Genomic DNA, 16,688 nt, shown 5'->3' with positions numbered 1-16,688 from the left:
TCGGGGTTGGACTTCCGTGACTTCGAAGCCCAAGCCGGTCCACTCGTCCTTCTGCGAGTCTCTCACGGATCAGGTCTGAGCTGCTCCGAGCCGGGCCTGGTGTGTGGGGCACACCCGTGGGCAGACCTCGGGGTGGGAAGCCGGGCCAGCAGGAGAGGGAAGAGCGGGACCATGACCCAGATCGGGCCTGGCCTGGGGCTTCAGCCGCAGAGTCTGCTGAGTCATCCCGCGGCCAGGCTGAGTGGCCAGCTGGGCCTCCTCCCACCCGCCTGACGCGCCTCTCCAGGTCAGGGCAGGCCGAATGGCATCCCCGGGGCCTCCCTTGCCTCCCGGCACCCTGGACCCTGGGGCTTCCACTTCTCCTCTTCGGGAGAGCCCCGTGGACACCCTGCCCTCCCTGCCCCACGGGCCTCTGTCCACCCGGCTCCTGCAGAGAGAATTCCATGCTTTTGTCCGATGCAGTCTCACTGTACCGAAGGAACAGGTGCTCACTAGCCCAGAATAAACACACGCTCCTCCTTCATCAGGAGGCTCTCCTGGTGTCCAGCGTGACTTGTGCTTGCTGTGGACAGAAGGCTGTCCCCGGCTCTGTCCTTGGGGGTGGGGGGCGTGGGGGCAGCCTGGCAGGAAGGGCACCGAGTGCCAGGCATCTCTGCGGGGCCCGGGGGGTCTGGGCTGAACCCAGCAGCCTCAGGCTGCAGTGGGGCAGCCACTGGCCGGCCCTGGGGGCCGCCCGCCAGCGGTGCTTGGCTGGGGGAGCCAGGTCACCTTCAGGTGGCACCTTCCTGGGTCCGTGGCCAGGCCAGCTGGGCAGGGCGGGGGCCGATGAGCGCTATTTTGGGAGCTGAGGGGAAGAGACGAAGGAGGCTCTGCTTGCAGCTCTTCTGTCTGCCCACTCCCTCTCCTGGGAGGTTTGTGGACACGGGCGTCCGCCCACACTGACCCTTCCCACCAAGCTCTATTTTCAGTCGAGACCCGTGTGAGTCCTCTGCGAGGCAGGGATGGTGGTTGTCCTCGTGAGGCCGACCGTGTAGGTGCACTGGGGGCTCGGCTCATCACCGCCCCATCCCACCGGGCATGAGGCAGCCACGTCGGAGTCCATGCCCCTGGCGCATGGCTCCCCAGGACAGACTGGTCATGCCTGCTTACCCTATGTGGCCCCGGGGATGGAGAGCTGGGCCGGGATTCGGGGGGTGGGTGCCTGCTCAGAACCTCCGGCCGAGGCAGAGGAGCCGCGCCCTGTCGGCTGGAGAGGGCCCCTCAGGCCTCAGCTTCCAAACTTGTAAGCGCAGGGGGTTCAGTTCAATTGCACCCCCAACTGCAGGTCAGCAGGCTGGGGGGCTCCAGTCCTCTCTCTGCGTGTTTAGTTGGAAGATTTGCGGGAAGGCCCGGGCAGGGCCTCAATGGACCGGCCCCCTGCCCAGCGGGTGAGCCCAAGGTCAGGAAGGGGAGCTAGGCTGAGGAGGGACGTGGTCACAAATCCAGGGGGCAAGAAACGGCACACCTCTTTGCCTTCCGTCACCTTAGGTCAGAGTCTCTCCTCCCAGCTGGCGAGCGGTTTGGGCCATGGTCCCTACAGCTTGCTCCCCTGCCTGCCGGGGTCACACGGTCTCAGGACCTCACACAGTGCAAACTCAGGGGTGGGCTCTGTCGAGGGCTTGGGGGCCTGCACGTCCAGCAGCCTCAGTCTGTGCGACCCAGGCACAGCCACCCACCAGGGAGCCCTGGTGCCCGGCCAGCTTTGGGTCCCCAGACTTCTGTCCCCTTCCTTCTGGGAGCCCTCTTTCTTCTCTCTCCCTCCCTCGCTTCCCCTAAGACCCTGGACCTAACCTCAGTTCACTTGGGGTTTTAACCTAGCATCCAGAAGCAGGTTATCCTTAAAGAGTTCTGCTTTTCCCCTGCAAAAGCAACTAAGGCAAGGAAATGCAAAGAATGCGGCCAAGTTCCTGGAACAAGTGGAGGGGCAAAAAACTAGTGATGGCAGATTAATACAACGGCAGCACGCAGACCTCCGGCAAAGCTCCGCTCGTCGGGGGGAAGGCAGGCGGGACTCCGGAGCCACCCCCGCGAAGGCTCCCCCAAGGCCCTAATTCAGCAGCAGCAGGTGTGAGGTGAGCTGAGTCACCCTAACCCAGTGAGTCAGGAAGACCACCCCACAGAGGTGGGGCAGCTGGAGGGCGGGGAGAGGACACCCTCCTGGCCTGAGCCTGCGGGCCCGGAGTCCAGCCGTCTTCACCTGCAGCCACAGCCCCGAAGCAGGGCAAGTTCTCAGAGGGGGAGGCAGGACAGGAGGGCGGTGCTTGCAGCCCTGACTCTGCATCTCTGCGCCTCCAGCTGCAAACACCGTGGACATGGGCCCCTGCTCTGCACAGCCAGGGCCGACCCTGGAGCACGGGTCCCCACTGCACAGCTCCACAGCGGCGCAGGCTTTCTCCACCAGCACCTCCAGGGCTAGCCCTCCCCTCGTCCCGCGTTGGCTGAACCTCAGGTGCAGAGAACCTAGGCCCACCTCTAAGTTCTCTGTGGGCTTCTGACTGGCCACAACGCCCCTCACTGTGGTCAAGGGTCCAAGGCAGGGAATCTAGGCGAGGTCACAGGTAACAGCGCAGCCCTGGCATCGCGTGCTTCTGACAGGTGGGCGGCTGCAGCCACCTCTCCCACCCGCCCCCCGGGAGAACCGCCTCTGCCCTCTTCTCAGGCAGCAGGCACTCAGCCCGGAGCTGTGGCTGCTGAGCTTTCCCAGCTAGACTGGCTCCTGGCAGAAGGGGCCCTGCGCGTGAGGGGCTTCATATCTGCTGGAACGCCATGGAGCCAGGAGCTGGCTGTGTGCTCCCATCTTCTTAGTGACCATGGGCCTGCTGGGCACCTTCCAAGTACAGGCCCCTTTAAGCTTCCAGAGCAGAGTCCTGTCTGCCTGAGTCCCCCAGCCCTTCGAGCCTCTCTCCTCGACCCAACTTCAGTCCACCACTTGGCCTTCCTCTGTGGAAGCGCCGCCTCTGCCACGCAGTCCTGGCTGGGCAGCAAGCCGGGACACACGGCTCCGGCCTGCTGAATGCACAGGAAGGCCGAGGTGGCCCAACAGGGCTCCGGACGCCATGCCCTGACCCCAGCCTCAGTATACATGGGGATTTTGTAGCCCAGGGACAGTTCCTGCCACGCCGCCCATTACTGGCACAGGATCGTGCAAGCATGGCCTCTATGCTCGGGAATCCTGGGTGTCTTCACAGGGACTCGTCAACCGGCACCTTTGAGAACAAGCTTACACAGAGGTTCTGCCCACGTTTGCTCCAGTAGAGATGCTTGGATTCTAAGTTAACAGCTTTCCCAGGGACTCCCTGTTACCTGAGAACCTGATCCGTGTCCCCGTCCTTGTCTAGCACTCACTTCTGTAAATGGCCTCAAACCGTCTTCTGGAAGATTAAGGCATGAAAAGACCCCTCATTGGCCACTTACAAGATGGGGGCTGAGGGCAGAGCGCCCTGGGGCATGCCACAGACCACCCGATGGGCTACTCTGCACTCAGAGCTGGTGGCCAGTTGCCGCTTGCTTTCCTGTGCTCTCGATTCTATCTGGCCTGTTGACAGAATCAGACAGAGGCCCGTCCGGCACAGCGTGCTCTCGTCGCCTGCGTCCACATCAGTCCCTGTGGGCCGGTGCTCTCAGGGCAGAACAGGGGCTGGGCTCTCGTGTCCTTTCTGGCTCCCAGTGTGGTCTGTGCCCCCATCCCCTCCTCCCCACCGAGCTCCCGAGGCCCAGTGTCCCAGCCAGACCTTGGTTGTCCTGGCCACTCTCCCCCAGGGTCAGGGTGCCTGTTTCTCGACTTCTCACCTTGAACCTCCAGTCCCTCTAAGCAGGCAGCGCCACCCTTCCTACCGGGAAGCTAGTTCTCTTTGGCCAGAGATGGACATGGAGGGGGAACCAGAGGGTAAGTTCTCATCAGGACCACTGGCCTCCGGGAGGTCTTTTCCACTCCCTGCTGAGTGGATGTAGCCCCTGAATGCTCTTCCTCGTCAACAGAAGGGAAACATATCTGTGCACCTGCCGTAAAGGTGAACGGGAAACAGGAAGGGCCTGCATATCACAGGCCCTGGGGAGCGCAGCGGGAGAGGCTGGGGCCGGGCTGGCAGCCCCACTGGGAGCCTGCCCCTCCGGCTTTCCACTGTGGGCACTGGCCAGCAGGCACACCTGAGTCCCAAGGGCCCCGCAGCAGTCCCAGGGCCCTTCCCTGAGAGCTAGTCAGCTGCACTGGTAGCCCTCCGCTGCTGTGAGACCACCGCCTGAAGAACACTCCGCAGCTATTCAACACGGGCCCTGGTGTGGGCACGACCAGAAAAGGGGGCGCAGGGCCACTGGCTCCCTCCCAGACGCTGAGCACACAGCTCCGTGTCTAGGAGGCCCTTCCCGGAGGCTCAGCTGCACAGTCCGTGGGGCTGCGCCCGGCACCCCCTCAGCTCGCTGCTCCTCTGAGAGCGACAGGAGGCAGTGCCGACACCCGAGAGCATGCAGACCGCACTCATCTGTAAAGATCACTTTACTCTCCTAGAAAAATACACATTGCAAATGTGAGGGCCACAGCGTCCCCACCTTGGAGGATTCCTGAGGGAGAGGGACAGCCTCAGCGTCGGGCTGTGTGTGGGGTGTGTGTGTGAGAGGCTGTTAAATATGGTGGGTGCAGGTGGCCTTTTAAAAAAATTTGTTTTTCCATTTTTTTTTTTTTTTCTAAAAAAGGAAAACCAAATTGCCATCTGTCTGGCTGGCCTCGCGTGCGTGCGCGCACGAGGAACAGCGTCGGGGAGGGCTGCATGCAATGAGGCAGGACGGGACGGCCTCCTTGGACGGGGACTCTCAGGGCTGCAGGAGCAGGGTCCCTGGGCAGCTCCCCTCGGCCCCGGGACCAGCGCCATCAGCAGGCGAGGGCAGAGAGCCCACTTCTCTGTGAGGGGAGTTGGAGCGGAACACAGACGGCCTATGAAACACCAGGTCTGTCCTCGGAGACCAACGGCTGCGACTTCCTGTGCTCCCGCGGGGCCACAACCAGGAACGTGATCGCGCCAGGCAGTGTGCTCTGGCCTGGCCGGCAGAGGCCTGGAGCGCAGAGGGGCTTGGGCGGGAGGAGCCGGGGCTCCAGTGCGTGCCCCGGGAGGCACAGGCCGCCAGGCCTGGACCGTCAGCGTCGCCAGAGGCTCTACTGCAGGCTGAGAAGAGAGTCCCGAGGCCAGGAAAGGCTGCGCGCTGGGCACGGCGGGGCCCCTCAGATGCCGATGGCCTGCAGCACCCGCCTCTCGCTGTCGTTGAGGTGGCCCGAAAACATCACGTAGCAGGGCTGCTGGGCGAACTGGCAGAGGAAGTCTGTGAGGTAAGCCTGGAGGGCGGGGAGGGGACGCCTGAGGGCTGCAGCCAGGGCGGCCAGGCTCCGGCCCTCAGACGGGAACCCACACCCCAGGGTCCCCTCTCGCCTCTGCTGAGACTCAGTCCAGAGGCGGAGTGCCACAGGCACTTTCCAGGACCACGCCTCACATGCTGCCCTGAGGACGTGGCACTCAGTGGACTCTGACAACACAGCTGCAGGAAGCTGGATGCCAGCACTGGGTGGGCCTGAGTGGGGAGGGAGGAGAGAGGAGGGGGGCATGGGGGGGGCGTTTGGGGGGGGCGTTGGAGGGGAGGGGCACCGGGGGTGAGCAGGGGCACCAGGGTGGGCAGCGAGGAGCACCGGGGTGGGGAGGAGGAGGGGGGAGGGGGCACCGGGGTGGGGAGGAGGAGGGGGGAGGGGGCACCGGGGTGGGGAGGAGGAGGGGGGAGGGGGCACCGGGGTGGGAAGCAAGGGGCACCGGGGTTGGGAGAGGGCATCAGGGTGGAGAGGAGCGTGGTGGGGAGGAGGGAGCAGAAGGGGGAGGAGGGTGCAGCGGGAGAGGGAAGGAGGGAGCACGGACACCGTGGGGGGAGGCGGAGGAGGGAGCACCAGGGGGAGCACGGACACCGGGGTGGAGAGGGACAGAGGAGGGAGCACCTCGGGGGAGGGGGAGGAGGCGTACCGGGGGGAGGAAAGGGAGGAGGGGGCACCGAGGCGGGGAGGAGGGAAGCACTGAGGGGAGGACGGGCACCAGGGTGGGGCGCACGGGCACCGAGAGCCCCCTCCTCCCAGGGCGCCGCACCTGCAGATCGAGCTGATAGAGTGGGTCCGTCAGGGCGTCAGGGTCGTCCTCCTCGTCGTCCTCGTAGTAGTCCTCCTCTGCAGAGACACGGCCGGGGCGGGGCAGAAGCAGCCCCGGGTGGGGAAGTGTCACCTGCGAGGCTGAGCTCAAGGGGCACAAAAGCCCAGGCGCCGCCCTTCGAGGACACCCCCGCCTCCTGGCCCCGCGTGTGCCCGGCTGTCGTCCGCACTCACCGTATTTACTCGTGGCAAGAATGTCGGACAGGAGCTGGCCAGCCAGGCCGTCCTCCTCCTCTTCATCCTCCTCGTCCTGGTCCTCCCACATGTCGTTGGCGTCATCTGCTTGGAGACGAGAAGCAGCTGGCACGTACCTCCCCTCCCACCGGACTGGCCAGGATGGAAGGTCCCGAGGGTCCCTGCATCATGCCCCTAATCCCAGGGAGAACCGGGGTGAGCAGACCCTCCCGGCAGTCTGACTGTGAGAGCCGACTGTGCTGGTGGGCGGGAACAGGCTGAGAGGCCCCCGAGAGAAGCAAGCCGGGAAGGGTGGCCTCGCGGCAGGCAGCCCCTGGAAGCCAGCCCCACGCGGGCCTGCAAGGTGAGCCCCAGAGCAGTGGGCAGGGAGTGTGTGGGGACACAGGGCACCTTGGTTCCACTCGGCCGGGGCAGCCTGGCGGGCAGCGTTGGCCTCCATGACGCTGGACAGCTCGTTGATAATGAGCTTCAGGATCTTGACCAGCAGAGGGATGTTGGTCCAGCGCTCGGGGTCTGGGGAGAAGAGGAGGCTGCCCTGGGCTGCTCCCAGCACAACGCTGGACCCAACACTCCACCCCCAGGCCACACGCAGCCCCGAGTGGGTGTGTGCAGTGCTCAGGCGTGCCTGACTCTGTGACCCCGTGGACGGTGGCCCCACCAGGCCCCTCTGTCCATCGGACTCTCCAGGCGAGAATACTGGACTGGGCAGCCATACTCCCCTCCAGGGGAGCATCCCGACCCAGGGACTGAACCGAGGCCTCCTGCATCGCAGGCAGGTTCTTTACCATCTGAGCCACCAGGAAGCCCCCAGTCATGAGGCTCAACGTTAAATGACTTCACTGTACTCCACGTCACAGGAGTTTAGTGGTCAGGAGAGACAACAGCCTTCAGGGGCTAAAGGGCATGAGCTGTCTGTGAGAAAGCCGGGACACAGGGGCCTGCGCAGGTCAGAGCGCCACAGGCCCCAGACACGGAGCCTCGGGGGTGGTGTGGGGAGTGTGAACCTGCAGTCAGACGGCAGCCGTGGACGCGAGGGTCCCGGGCCCCGAGCGGGCTGGCCGCCAGGCATGCTGTCCACTCGGAGCCACAGGAGGACCACAAACACCCGGCTGCGCCTGAGGGCCCCAGCACTGACGACCCCCCGGAATGCCTCCCAGGTGTCCTAGCCCAGCGGGGGTGGGGGCGGCGCCACGCACTCTTGGCTGACTTGGAGCGGGTGCGGACGCCCTCGTCCGGGCTGTGCAGCTCCTCGCCCTTCACGCGGATGTCCTGCAGCCGCCGGTCGTCGGCGGTGATGCCGTGTTGCAGCAGCTTGCACAGCGCCACGGAGCTGCGGAGGAGAGAGGGCGGTGAGCCGGCCTCCCCGAGGGACGCGCCTGGCTGCGACTGAGGGAAAGCGCCTCCAGGCCGGCTAGGGGAACGCCAGAGTCTGACTGAGAGGGGCTCCTGTTCCTAAGGGTGGGCGGGGGGAAGGGCTCTCGAGCAAAGCCAGAGTCCAGCACATGGACGTCCACCCCGGAAGGCGTGCGGGGCGGTGAGAACAGGGGGTGAAGTCCAGGGTAAGTTGTTAGAAACCTGACTTTAAAAACAAGAGGAAGGCAGCAGCAGCCTGCAGCCGGGGCCGGGGAAGGGCTCTTGCCAGTGAAGATCCTGTTTTCTGGGAATTTCAAGAGGGCAGCTACTCACAGCTACAGTTCAGCGGGAAGGCAGCGGGGCCGGGGGAGCACGGGGCCCACCTGACTTTGCCCTCGTACTGCCCGTAGAAGAGGTGCTGCCGGCTGGTCCACTCGGCCATCACGAACTCCAGGGCGGGCTTGCCGGTGGGGCCCGGGAGGCTGCAGAGGAACTCCAGCAGCGGCTCCAGCTGTGTGTGCACCAGGTGCGCGAACACCATGATGAGGGACTAGGGGACAGAGGACAGTGGCTCAGGGCCCCGGCGCGCAGGCCCAGGGCCCCCCGCGGGCGCTCCCGCACCTGCATGACGCTGAGCGTCTCGGCTTGCTGCATCTTGCTGAGGACGGCCCGCAGGATCTGGTCCAGGCTCTCGCCCAGCTCCCGGCCCGCCCGGGCAATGAGCGTGGACACCAGGCGGCCCACGAAGGCGGCGGTGAACTCGGAGGTGCGGGGGTCCAGCAGCTGGCTCACCACCTGCATGACGTACCACAGCCCGCTGTGGCCCTGCTCGTCACGCCACTGCGCCACCTGCTCCAGCGTCACCGACACGTAGGCCCGCAGGCACTCGCCTCCGTTCTGTGGACACGGGCAGCCGGTCAGCGCCAGGCTCCAGACCCATACGCGCGTATCCTCCTCCCAGCCCCTCGTGGGAGCCCCGACACAGATCTCGCATCAGAGGAGGAGCTTCAGCCGCCAGGCTCCACCTCTGGTCCCGGGGAACGTGGCTGAGCTGCAGCTGAGACGGGCCCAGGTCTGGGAACAGAGCAGACCGCTGCCTTGAGCCTCCTCAGGTCATCCCGCTGCTGACTCTACTGATGAAGAGGGCTTCTCGGGGCCCGAGCCTACACGGCTGGGATCTCTTCTGCTGCCCGGACCCCACACCTATGAGCAGTCGGAACCCTTCCCGGTCCTCTGGACAAGCACAGGTGGGAGGGGTTTCTTTTTCCAAGGCAGGAAGCGTTTCAGCCTGCTGCCCACGCGCCACGGCTCAGACGCCCGCGTGGAGGTACCTGCATGGTGGCGTTGTCGTCCGTGCGCAGGGTGCACTGGGCCACAGCGGGGAAGGCCTGGCAGATGAGCAGCTGGGAGAGCGGGGGCTTTGTGCTCCGCACCACCGTGGTCAGGATGTCGATGGCTGTCTGCAGGAGAGAAGTCAGGCTGCCTCAGGGGCAGGAAGGGAGGGAGGGGCCCACGGGCCAGCCCACCCACCCGGAGACACTCAGGCCCCAGTGAGTTCGCCCTGAGAGGCCCCACCATTCTGTGCCCAGGGACACCCTGGCCCCAGGAGGACATCGCGGCTGGTGAGGGGGGGCGCAGGGCTGTAAGGACGAGGACGCACCGCACACAGCCCCGCGGGGATCTTGTCCGCGGGCGCCTGCATGATGCTGACCAGGGTGGGGATTAGCCGCGTCTGCATGGGTCCCTGGCAGGCCTCGATCTGGGACAGCTCCTTGAAGACGTCCTGAGACAGCGAGGCCACCACGGGGTCTGGGGAGAGAAGACGTGAGTGCTTCGTCCACGCCGCCTGCCACTGGCCGGCACCCAAGCCGGCAGCTTCTGCCTCACCTTTCACCTGGACCTGGGGCCCGGGGCAGCCACTGGGGCCTGGGAGGCCGTGTGTGTGACCTGACAGAGCCAGGGGCAAGTCAGCAACGGCTGCTCTGAAAGCAAGACCTGCCTTTTCCCTGGGACAAACCTCCAATGCCTGTGTTCCTGTGAAACATGGGTTCATTAGGAGCCCAAATGCTTAGAAAAGAAGCCCCCACTGACAGCTTGTGAAGAAGACATCACCGCCTCAGAACTGCCTCACACTGACTTTTCCGGGTCCCACAGTTGAGTAGGACTGATGTCATCTCCTGGGGGTGCTCCTAAAGCCACTTGAGGGTAAAAGAGAAAACCTTCAAACAGCAGAGCCTTGTGTGAAGAAATGGAACTTTAGCTAAACCTGCTTCACCTATGCAAGAAACAGCCTCCCTCTAAGGAGCACTCGATGTGCAGGGCACTAAAGCGCCCGGCCTGTGCGAGACGAGAGCTGTGGCCGCTCGGAGGCGCACGGCCACGGCAGCGATCGAGCAGTAACACAGCCGCCGGGGGAGGCCGTGTGGTGGGCAGAGCGCACGCAGGGTGCAGTCTCCTTAGGGCATGCTGTTGCGTTAAACAACGAACCAAGTAAAATGTCCAGTGCGTGCCTAGTCGTTGAAGGCATGTCTGGCTCTGTGACCCCACAGACCACGGCCGAACTGTCTTGTGCGACCTCAGGTTAGCACCAACCCCCTTCCAAGCTTCAATGTGCATTCTTCAGGTAAAGATGGCAATGTTTTCCCTGATAATAAAACCAAAACCTGGGATTCTATTCTACGAGTTTTGGAAAGCAATCTATTTACTTACTACAAGGTGAGCACCTTCCCATGGCTTTAATTATTTATTTGAGACTGGACTATTAATGGCTGCACAGCATTCCATTTTATGGATGTAATTAATCTCTAATTATTTCCAAAGGCCTGCTACTGCAGAAAACACGCGACGAACACCTGATCCTAGCCCTCTGCCGCCGCCTCTTTCCCAGCCCCCCTCTAACCCTAGCGCTCAGCCTCGCCTCGTTCAGCGGCTCAGGCTCCCACTTCGCTGCCGGTTCTTCCCTCCAGCTCCTAAGGAGCGCGAGTCACAGGCCCAGGCTCTCTGCCTCCGGACCCACACACCAGCAGCCTCTCGCTGACTCAGGGTCCACCTCTGCCCTGACGCGCAGCCCATGAGACTCAGAGGGTGCCCGCACGGCCCCGCCCGCGTACCGCTGCTGTGCTTCAGGAAGACGGCGATGGTGAAGGGGCAGACTCTGCTCTCCACGCTCGCCGTGAACTCGGGGTCCACCGTGCAGACGACACACAGTGTCTCCATCACCAGGTTGAGGACCTCAGCGCTGAACTGGGCTGCAAGGTGGATCAGGCCGTCCAGGATGCTGGGGAGGAAGGGCCGCAGCACGGCGGTGCTCTCCGAGACCTTCAGCTGGTCGCAGTAGCTGGGGAGCAAGACAAGCAAGACGCTCACCAGCAGCCCCGCTCTGGGCCCCCCAGTCAGCGTGCCTGTTACAGAGTTCACGAAGCTACTTCTAGAGCTCGCTAGACTTTCACATCTTGCTGTAGCTTTTTTTTTTTTTTTTTTAGAACTTTCAGCACCACCATTTCTATGTTTCCTAATGTCTTTCTGCTTTGGTCTTCACGATTTCCTTTAAAATTTATTTCATTCCATTTTGTTACGGAATCCCAGTCATAGCTACATCCAAATCATTAAGATATTAAGTCAAATGCATTACGCTTCCTCGGACTATAGTTTAGGCACATCCCTCAGATAGACAGATATAAAGATATAATGCGTACTTCTCTGTTACGTTCCAGTTAGTGCTTTTAAATTTCTTCCAATACAACGGTTATTCATTAATAGTAGACTATTTTTTTACTTCCATGTTACGAAAATTTTGTACTTTTTGGTGGTTTTTGCATCCTAAAATTAGATCAATTTATAGAAACATTTTACTCATACTTACAAATGTGGTGTACTATTTGTGGGGTTTAGATGTTTGTTTTAAAACAGAAACAGACTCAGACTTAGAAAATGAACCTGTGGTCACAGAGGGAGAAGGGGGGAGAGGGAAAGGGGGAGTGGGCGTGTGGGGTGGACGCGTGCACACTGCTGCACCGAAACCAGAGAACAAGGGCCTGCTGTGCAGCTCAGGGAACTCTGCTCAGTCATCATCTAAACGGTAAGAGTTTAAGAACGGACACATGCATGACCGACTCTCCACGCTGACCCCAGACGCTAACACAGCAGTTAGTCAACTACACTCCAACACAGACACTTTTTTAAAATTTACCTTAAAAAAACTTTTGTGACACATACTTCTACTTCAGTTCAGTGCAGTTGCTCAGTTGTGTCCGACTCTTTGCGACCCCATGAACTGCAGCACGCCAGGCCTCCCTGTCCATCACCAACACCCAGAGTTCACTCAGACTCACGTCCATCGAGGCAGTGATGACAGCCAGCCATCTCATCCTCGGTCGTCCACTTCTCCTCCTGCCCCCAATCCCTCCCAGCATCAGACTCTTTTCCAATGAGTCAACTCTTCGCATGAAGTGGCCAAAGTATTGGAGTTTCAGCTTTAGCATCACTCCTTCCAAAGAACACCCAGGACTGATCTCCTTTAGAATGGACTGGTTGGATCTCCTTGCAATCCTAGGGACTCTCAAGAGTCTTCTCCAATATCACAGTTCAAAACATCAATTCTTCGGCGCTCAGCTTTCCTCACAGTCCAACTCTCACATCCATACATGACCACTGGAAAAACCATAGCCTTGACTAGACGGACCTTTGTTGGCAAAGTAATGTCTCTGCTTTTCAATATGCTATCTAAGTTGGTCATAACTTTCCTTCCAAGGAGTAAGCGTCTTTTAATTTCATGGCTGCAGTCACCATCTGCAGTGACTTTGGAGCCCCCCAAAATAAAGTCTGTCACTGTTTCCACTGTTTCCCCATCTTTTTCCCATGGAGTGATGGGACCAGACGCCATGATCTTCGTTTTCTGAATGTTGAGCTTTAAGCCAACTTTTTCGCTCTCCTCTTTCACCTTCATCAAGAGGCTCTTTAGTTCCTCTTCACTTTCTGCCATAAAGGTGGTGTCATCTGCATATCTGAGGTGATTGATATTTCTCCCGGCAATCTTGATTCCAGCTTGTGTTTCTTCCAGTCCAGTGTTTCTCATGATGTACTCTGCATTTAAGTTAAATAAGCAGGGTGACAATATACAGCCTTGACGTACTCCTTTTCCTATTTGGAACCAGTCTGTTGTTCCATGTCCAGTTCTAGCTGTTGCTTCCTGACCTGCATACATATTTCTCAAGAAGCAGGTCAGGTGGTCTGGTATTCCCATCTCTTTCAGAATTTTCCACAGTTTATTCTGATCCACACAGTCAAAGGCTTTGGCATAGTCAGTAAAGCAGAAATAGATGTTTTTCTGGGACTCTCTTGCTTTTTCCATGATCCAGTGGATGTTGGCAATTTGATCTCTGGTTCCTCGGCCTTTTCTAAAACCAGCTTGAACATCTGGAAGTTCGCAGTTCACGTACTGCTGAAGCCTGGCTTGGAGAATTTTGAGCATTACTTTACTAGCGTGTGAGATGAGTACAATTGTGTGGTAGTTTGAGCATTCTTTGGCATTGCCTTTCTTTGGGATTGGAATGAATACTGACCTTTTCCAGTCCTGTGGCCACTGCTGAGTTTTCCAAATGTGCTGGCATATTGAGTGCAGCACTTTCACAGCATCATCTTTCAGGATTTGAAATAGCTGAACTGGAATTCCATCACCTCCACTAGCTTTGTTCGTAGTGATGCTTTCTAAGGCCCACTTGACTTCCTAGTCCAGGATGTCTGGCTCTAGGTGAGTGATCACACCATCATGAGTTATCTGGGTTGTGAAGCTCTTTTTTGTACAGCTCTGTGTATTCTTGCCACATTAACCTCTTAATAAACATTTACCAGATGCTGCTCACCATGTCCAATGGGATCATTTTAAAAAATACATCATCCAAGTTTTTATTTTTGTTATCTATGGAATGGTAACAAGTCAATACCAACGTTTCTGTATGTTAAAAGAACCTAGTGCGGAGACAAGGCCCTCCCCAGGTTCTCAATGAATGGTTTCTCTTGGTGTAATTTTCAGATGTCTTGTGAAATCTGTGTCAGCCGCTGGGTTCAGAGGTCACGGTGAGCAGTACACTGGTGGGCTGGGGCCTCAGATCCGAGCACTCCCTTCTTCCCGGCTCACAGCGCCTTGAAGCTCCAGGCCACCGTACTCTCCACCACCCCTCCTGAAGAGTGGGCTGGGCAGACACTTGGGCTGGGACTGACTGGGCCCACTCCTCCCAAGGCGGCTGCACTCCAGGCGTCAGCACAGCCTGGCAGGTCAGAGAGGCTGCCCTGTGCACTCAGACCATGTGGGATCTGGTATGCCATGCTGAAGAGGCTAGGATTTACTCTGGAAGTCAGTGTGTCTCAGAGTTTTTTTTCTTTGACGAACCACTTCTGCCATCTAATTTCTTCTTTCCCCTAGAATCTTTAGGGGAACCAGCACCCCAGGAAAACCGTGTGTGTGTCCAGTGGCCTCACGGACCACCTGGCATGTTTTCTCCTGGGTTCCTGCATCCCAGAGCTTGAGGGGCGTAACAGGGTCCACGAGAGGGGGAGGGGGAAGGGGGAGGAGGGGGGAAGGGGGAGGAGGGGGGAGGAGGAAGGGGGAACGGGGAGGGGGAGGGGGGAAGGCGGAGAAGGGGGGAGGAGGAAGGGGGAACGGGGAGGGAGGGAAGGGGAGGAGGGGGAGGGGGGAGGGGGAGGGGGAACGGGGAGGAGGAGGGGGAGGGGGAAGGGGAGGAGGGGGGAAGGGGAGGAGGAGGGGGAGGGGGGAAGGGGAGGAGGGGAGAAGGGGGAGGAGGGGGGCGTGGGGGAACCGAGCTCCCGAGGTGGGGGCTGGTGTCTCTGGGAGGACAGAGCTCTGCTTTGGAGAAGGGGGGTGGGTAGGAGGGGAGGTGGGGGAGGAGCAGGAGGGGAGGCGGGCGAGGGGAGGAGGGGAAGGGGGACGTGGGGCAGGGGGGTAGGCGCGGAACCAAGCTCGGGAGGTGGGGGGTGTTGTCTCCGGGGAGGACAGGGCTCTGCTTTGGGGAGGAGGGGGAGAGAGGAGGGGAGCAGGGGGAGGGGAGGAGGAGAAGGGGGACGTGGGGCGGGGGGTGGGGGGGGGAGGCGCGGAACCGAGCTCGGGAGGCAGGGGCTGGTGTCTCGGGGAGGACAGGGCTCTGCGTTGGGTGCAGGACCCACAGGTGTGGGGTCTGCACCTGGACGGTGACAGGCGTGCAGGCGGGGGAGGCCTACAGGTGGCCGCCAGGAGGCTCAGTAGTGGCTGTCCTGGTGCAGACAAGGGCACCCATGAACCTGGGGCAGCCCTATGACTCGAGGAGCGGGGCCCACGCGTGAGGACCCGTCACCAGCATCCTGTGCGGGAGCGCCTTGAGGCAGTGTGCAGTGGCGTACACCCCGTGACCTGATCGGAGGCTAGCGCTGGGTGAGCAGAGAGGAAAGCTGGGCAGTGCGGGCCAGGAGGGCTGCTGGTGACAGGAGGCGGGCAGGCTCAGGGATGCGCTGAGGACAGGCCGGGCTGAGACCGGCTGCAGAACTGAAGAGGGCAAAGGCCACACGTGAACCCTGGCTGAGGACAGGCACAGCGAGGGCCCTTCCCTCCCGGGAGCTCGCCGCCCCGGGGTCCGCTCTTGTACACGTGACGCACAGCTCCGCAAACGTGGGCCGTGCCATTTCTTTGCTCTGCGTGTTCACGGCTTCCATCGCTTCTCCCGGGACAGCGGCCACCCCTTTCAAGAAAGCCCTGTCCGTGTAGTCAGAGAACTGAGTTATTAAAAAAAAACACCAGCTCTCTTCACATATTATTTCCGATTATAAAAGCATAAAACGCAAGCTTTCCCCAGCTTTGCTGTGGCGTACTCCGTGTGCGACACGGTGAGCACGAGCGCCGTGGCGCCGGGATGCGCGTCCACGCTGCACAGGTTCCCCTCATCCACCATCACCACGTCCTCCCCTCAGGCTCCCCTTCTGCGGGGGGAACGTGCGGTCTCCACTCCCCGTTACACACAGCGCAGGCGCAGACAGTCGCGTTCCACGCTGGAGCCTCAGGGCCGACTCACCCTGGGACAACAGCGAGCTCCCTTCCCCCTCTCCCTGCCCGCACCCCCACCCCCAGCCTTCTGCTCTCCTTCACAGAAGTCTGGCCTTTCCAGAAGCCTCCAGAGGGAAGTGTGCGGCTCATCTCAGTCAGCACAGTGCCCTCGAGGTCCATCCGGCTGCTGCAGACAGCAGGTTTCCCTCGCGCAGCTGAGTTCCGGCCGCTGGACACGCATCACCCTCACCCACTCCTCCGCCGACGCCCTCAAGCAGCTTGCACAGGCCGGCTACGTGAACAGCGCAGCAAGGAGCGTGAGTGCAGGCGTCGCTTCAAGAACGTGTTTCCATTTCCTCTGGACGGGTCAAACGGCAGCTCTGCATTTTACTGTTTTTAAGACCCTCCATACTCTGCTCCACAGCGGCTGCACCGATTTACACCCCCACCAACAGTACCAAAGCGTTCCTTTCTCTTCACACCCTCGTCAATCTTACCCTTAAAAAAAAATTAACTAGCTTATTTCTGGCGCGTGGGCTCAGCAGTTCTGGCGCACGAGCTGAGCTGTCCCGCAGCACACGCAATCTTCCCGGACCAGGGATCAAACCCGTGTCCTCCTGTGCTGGCAAGCGGATTCTTATCCACTGAACCACCAGGGAAGGCCTCGTCTTGCCTTTTCGGTGCTAGCTATGCTGGCGAGTCTGACAGGAGAGCACACTGGTTCTGATTTGCATTTTCCTGGGGCCTAGGGGTATTGAGCCCTTTCACATACCTGTTGGCCGCCTATCTGTCTTCTTAGGAAAAAACATCTTTTCCAACCCTCTGCCATTTATTTTTTACCAGATTGCTTGTTTGCTATTGAGTTGTGAGTCTGTTATATACTTTGATATTACCCCTTAT

The 16,688-nt window shown here is 60.4% G+C and overlaps 1 protein-coding gene across 2 annotated transcripts in view; it reads right to left on the bottom strand.

The window, feature by feature from the left end:
• IPO9 (importin 9) overlaps positions 4,514–16,688 on the bottom strand; it is a 39,673-nt gene continuing 27,498 nt past the window's right edge. Inside the window, exons 15-24 of one of the 2 annotated variants that reach the window (XM_018060872.1) lie at positions 10,870–11,096; positions 9,420–9,568; positions 9,091–9,219; positions 8,381–8,656; positions 8,143–8,309; positions 7,603–7,736; positions 6,797–6,919; positions 6,386–6,493; positions 6,153–6,229; positions 4,514–5,362 (exon numbers count right to left, since the gene is read on the bottom strand). In XM_018060872.1, coding sequence (XP_017916361.1) covers positions 5,252–5,362; positions 6,153–6,229; positions 6,386–6,493; positions 6,797–6,919; positions 7,603–7,736; positions 8,143–8,309; positions 8,381–8,656; positions 9,091–9,219; positions 9,420–9,568; positions 10,870–11,096 — 1,501 coding nt within the window. In that variant the 3' untranslated portion in view covers positions 4,514–5,251. The remainder of the gene's footprint in view (positions 5,363–6,152; positions 6,230–6,385; positions 6,494–6,796; positions 6,920–7,602; positions 7,737–8,142; positions 8,310–8,380; positions 8,657–9,090; positions 9,220–9,419; positions 9,569–10,869; positions 11,097–16,688) is intronic. The other variant, XM_018060873.1, reaches the window with a different exon arrangement.

The sequence above is a fragment of the Capra hircus genome, chromosome 16 (assembly GCF_001704415.2).
Source record: "Capra hircus breed San Clemente chromosome 16, ASM170441v1, whole genome shotgun sequence".
Lineage (NCBI taxonomy): Eukaryota > Metazoa > Chordata > Mammalia > Artiodactyla > Bovidae > Capra > Capra hircus.
Note: the sequence above shows the minus strand (reverse complement) of the source record. Positions and strands in the feature narration are given on the sequence as shown.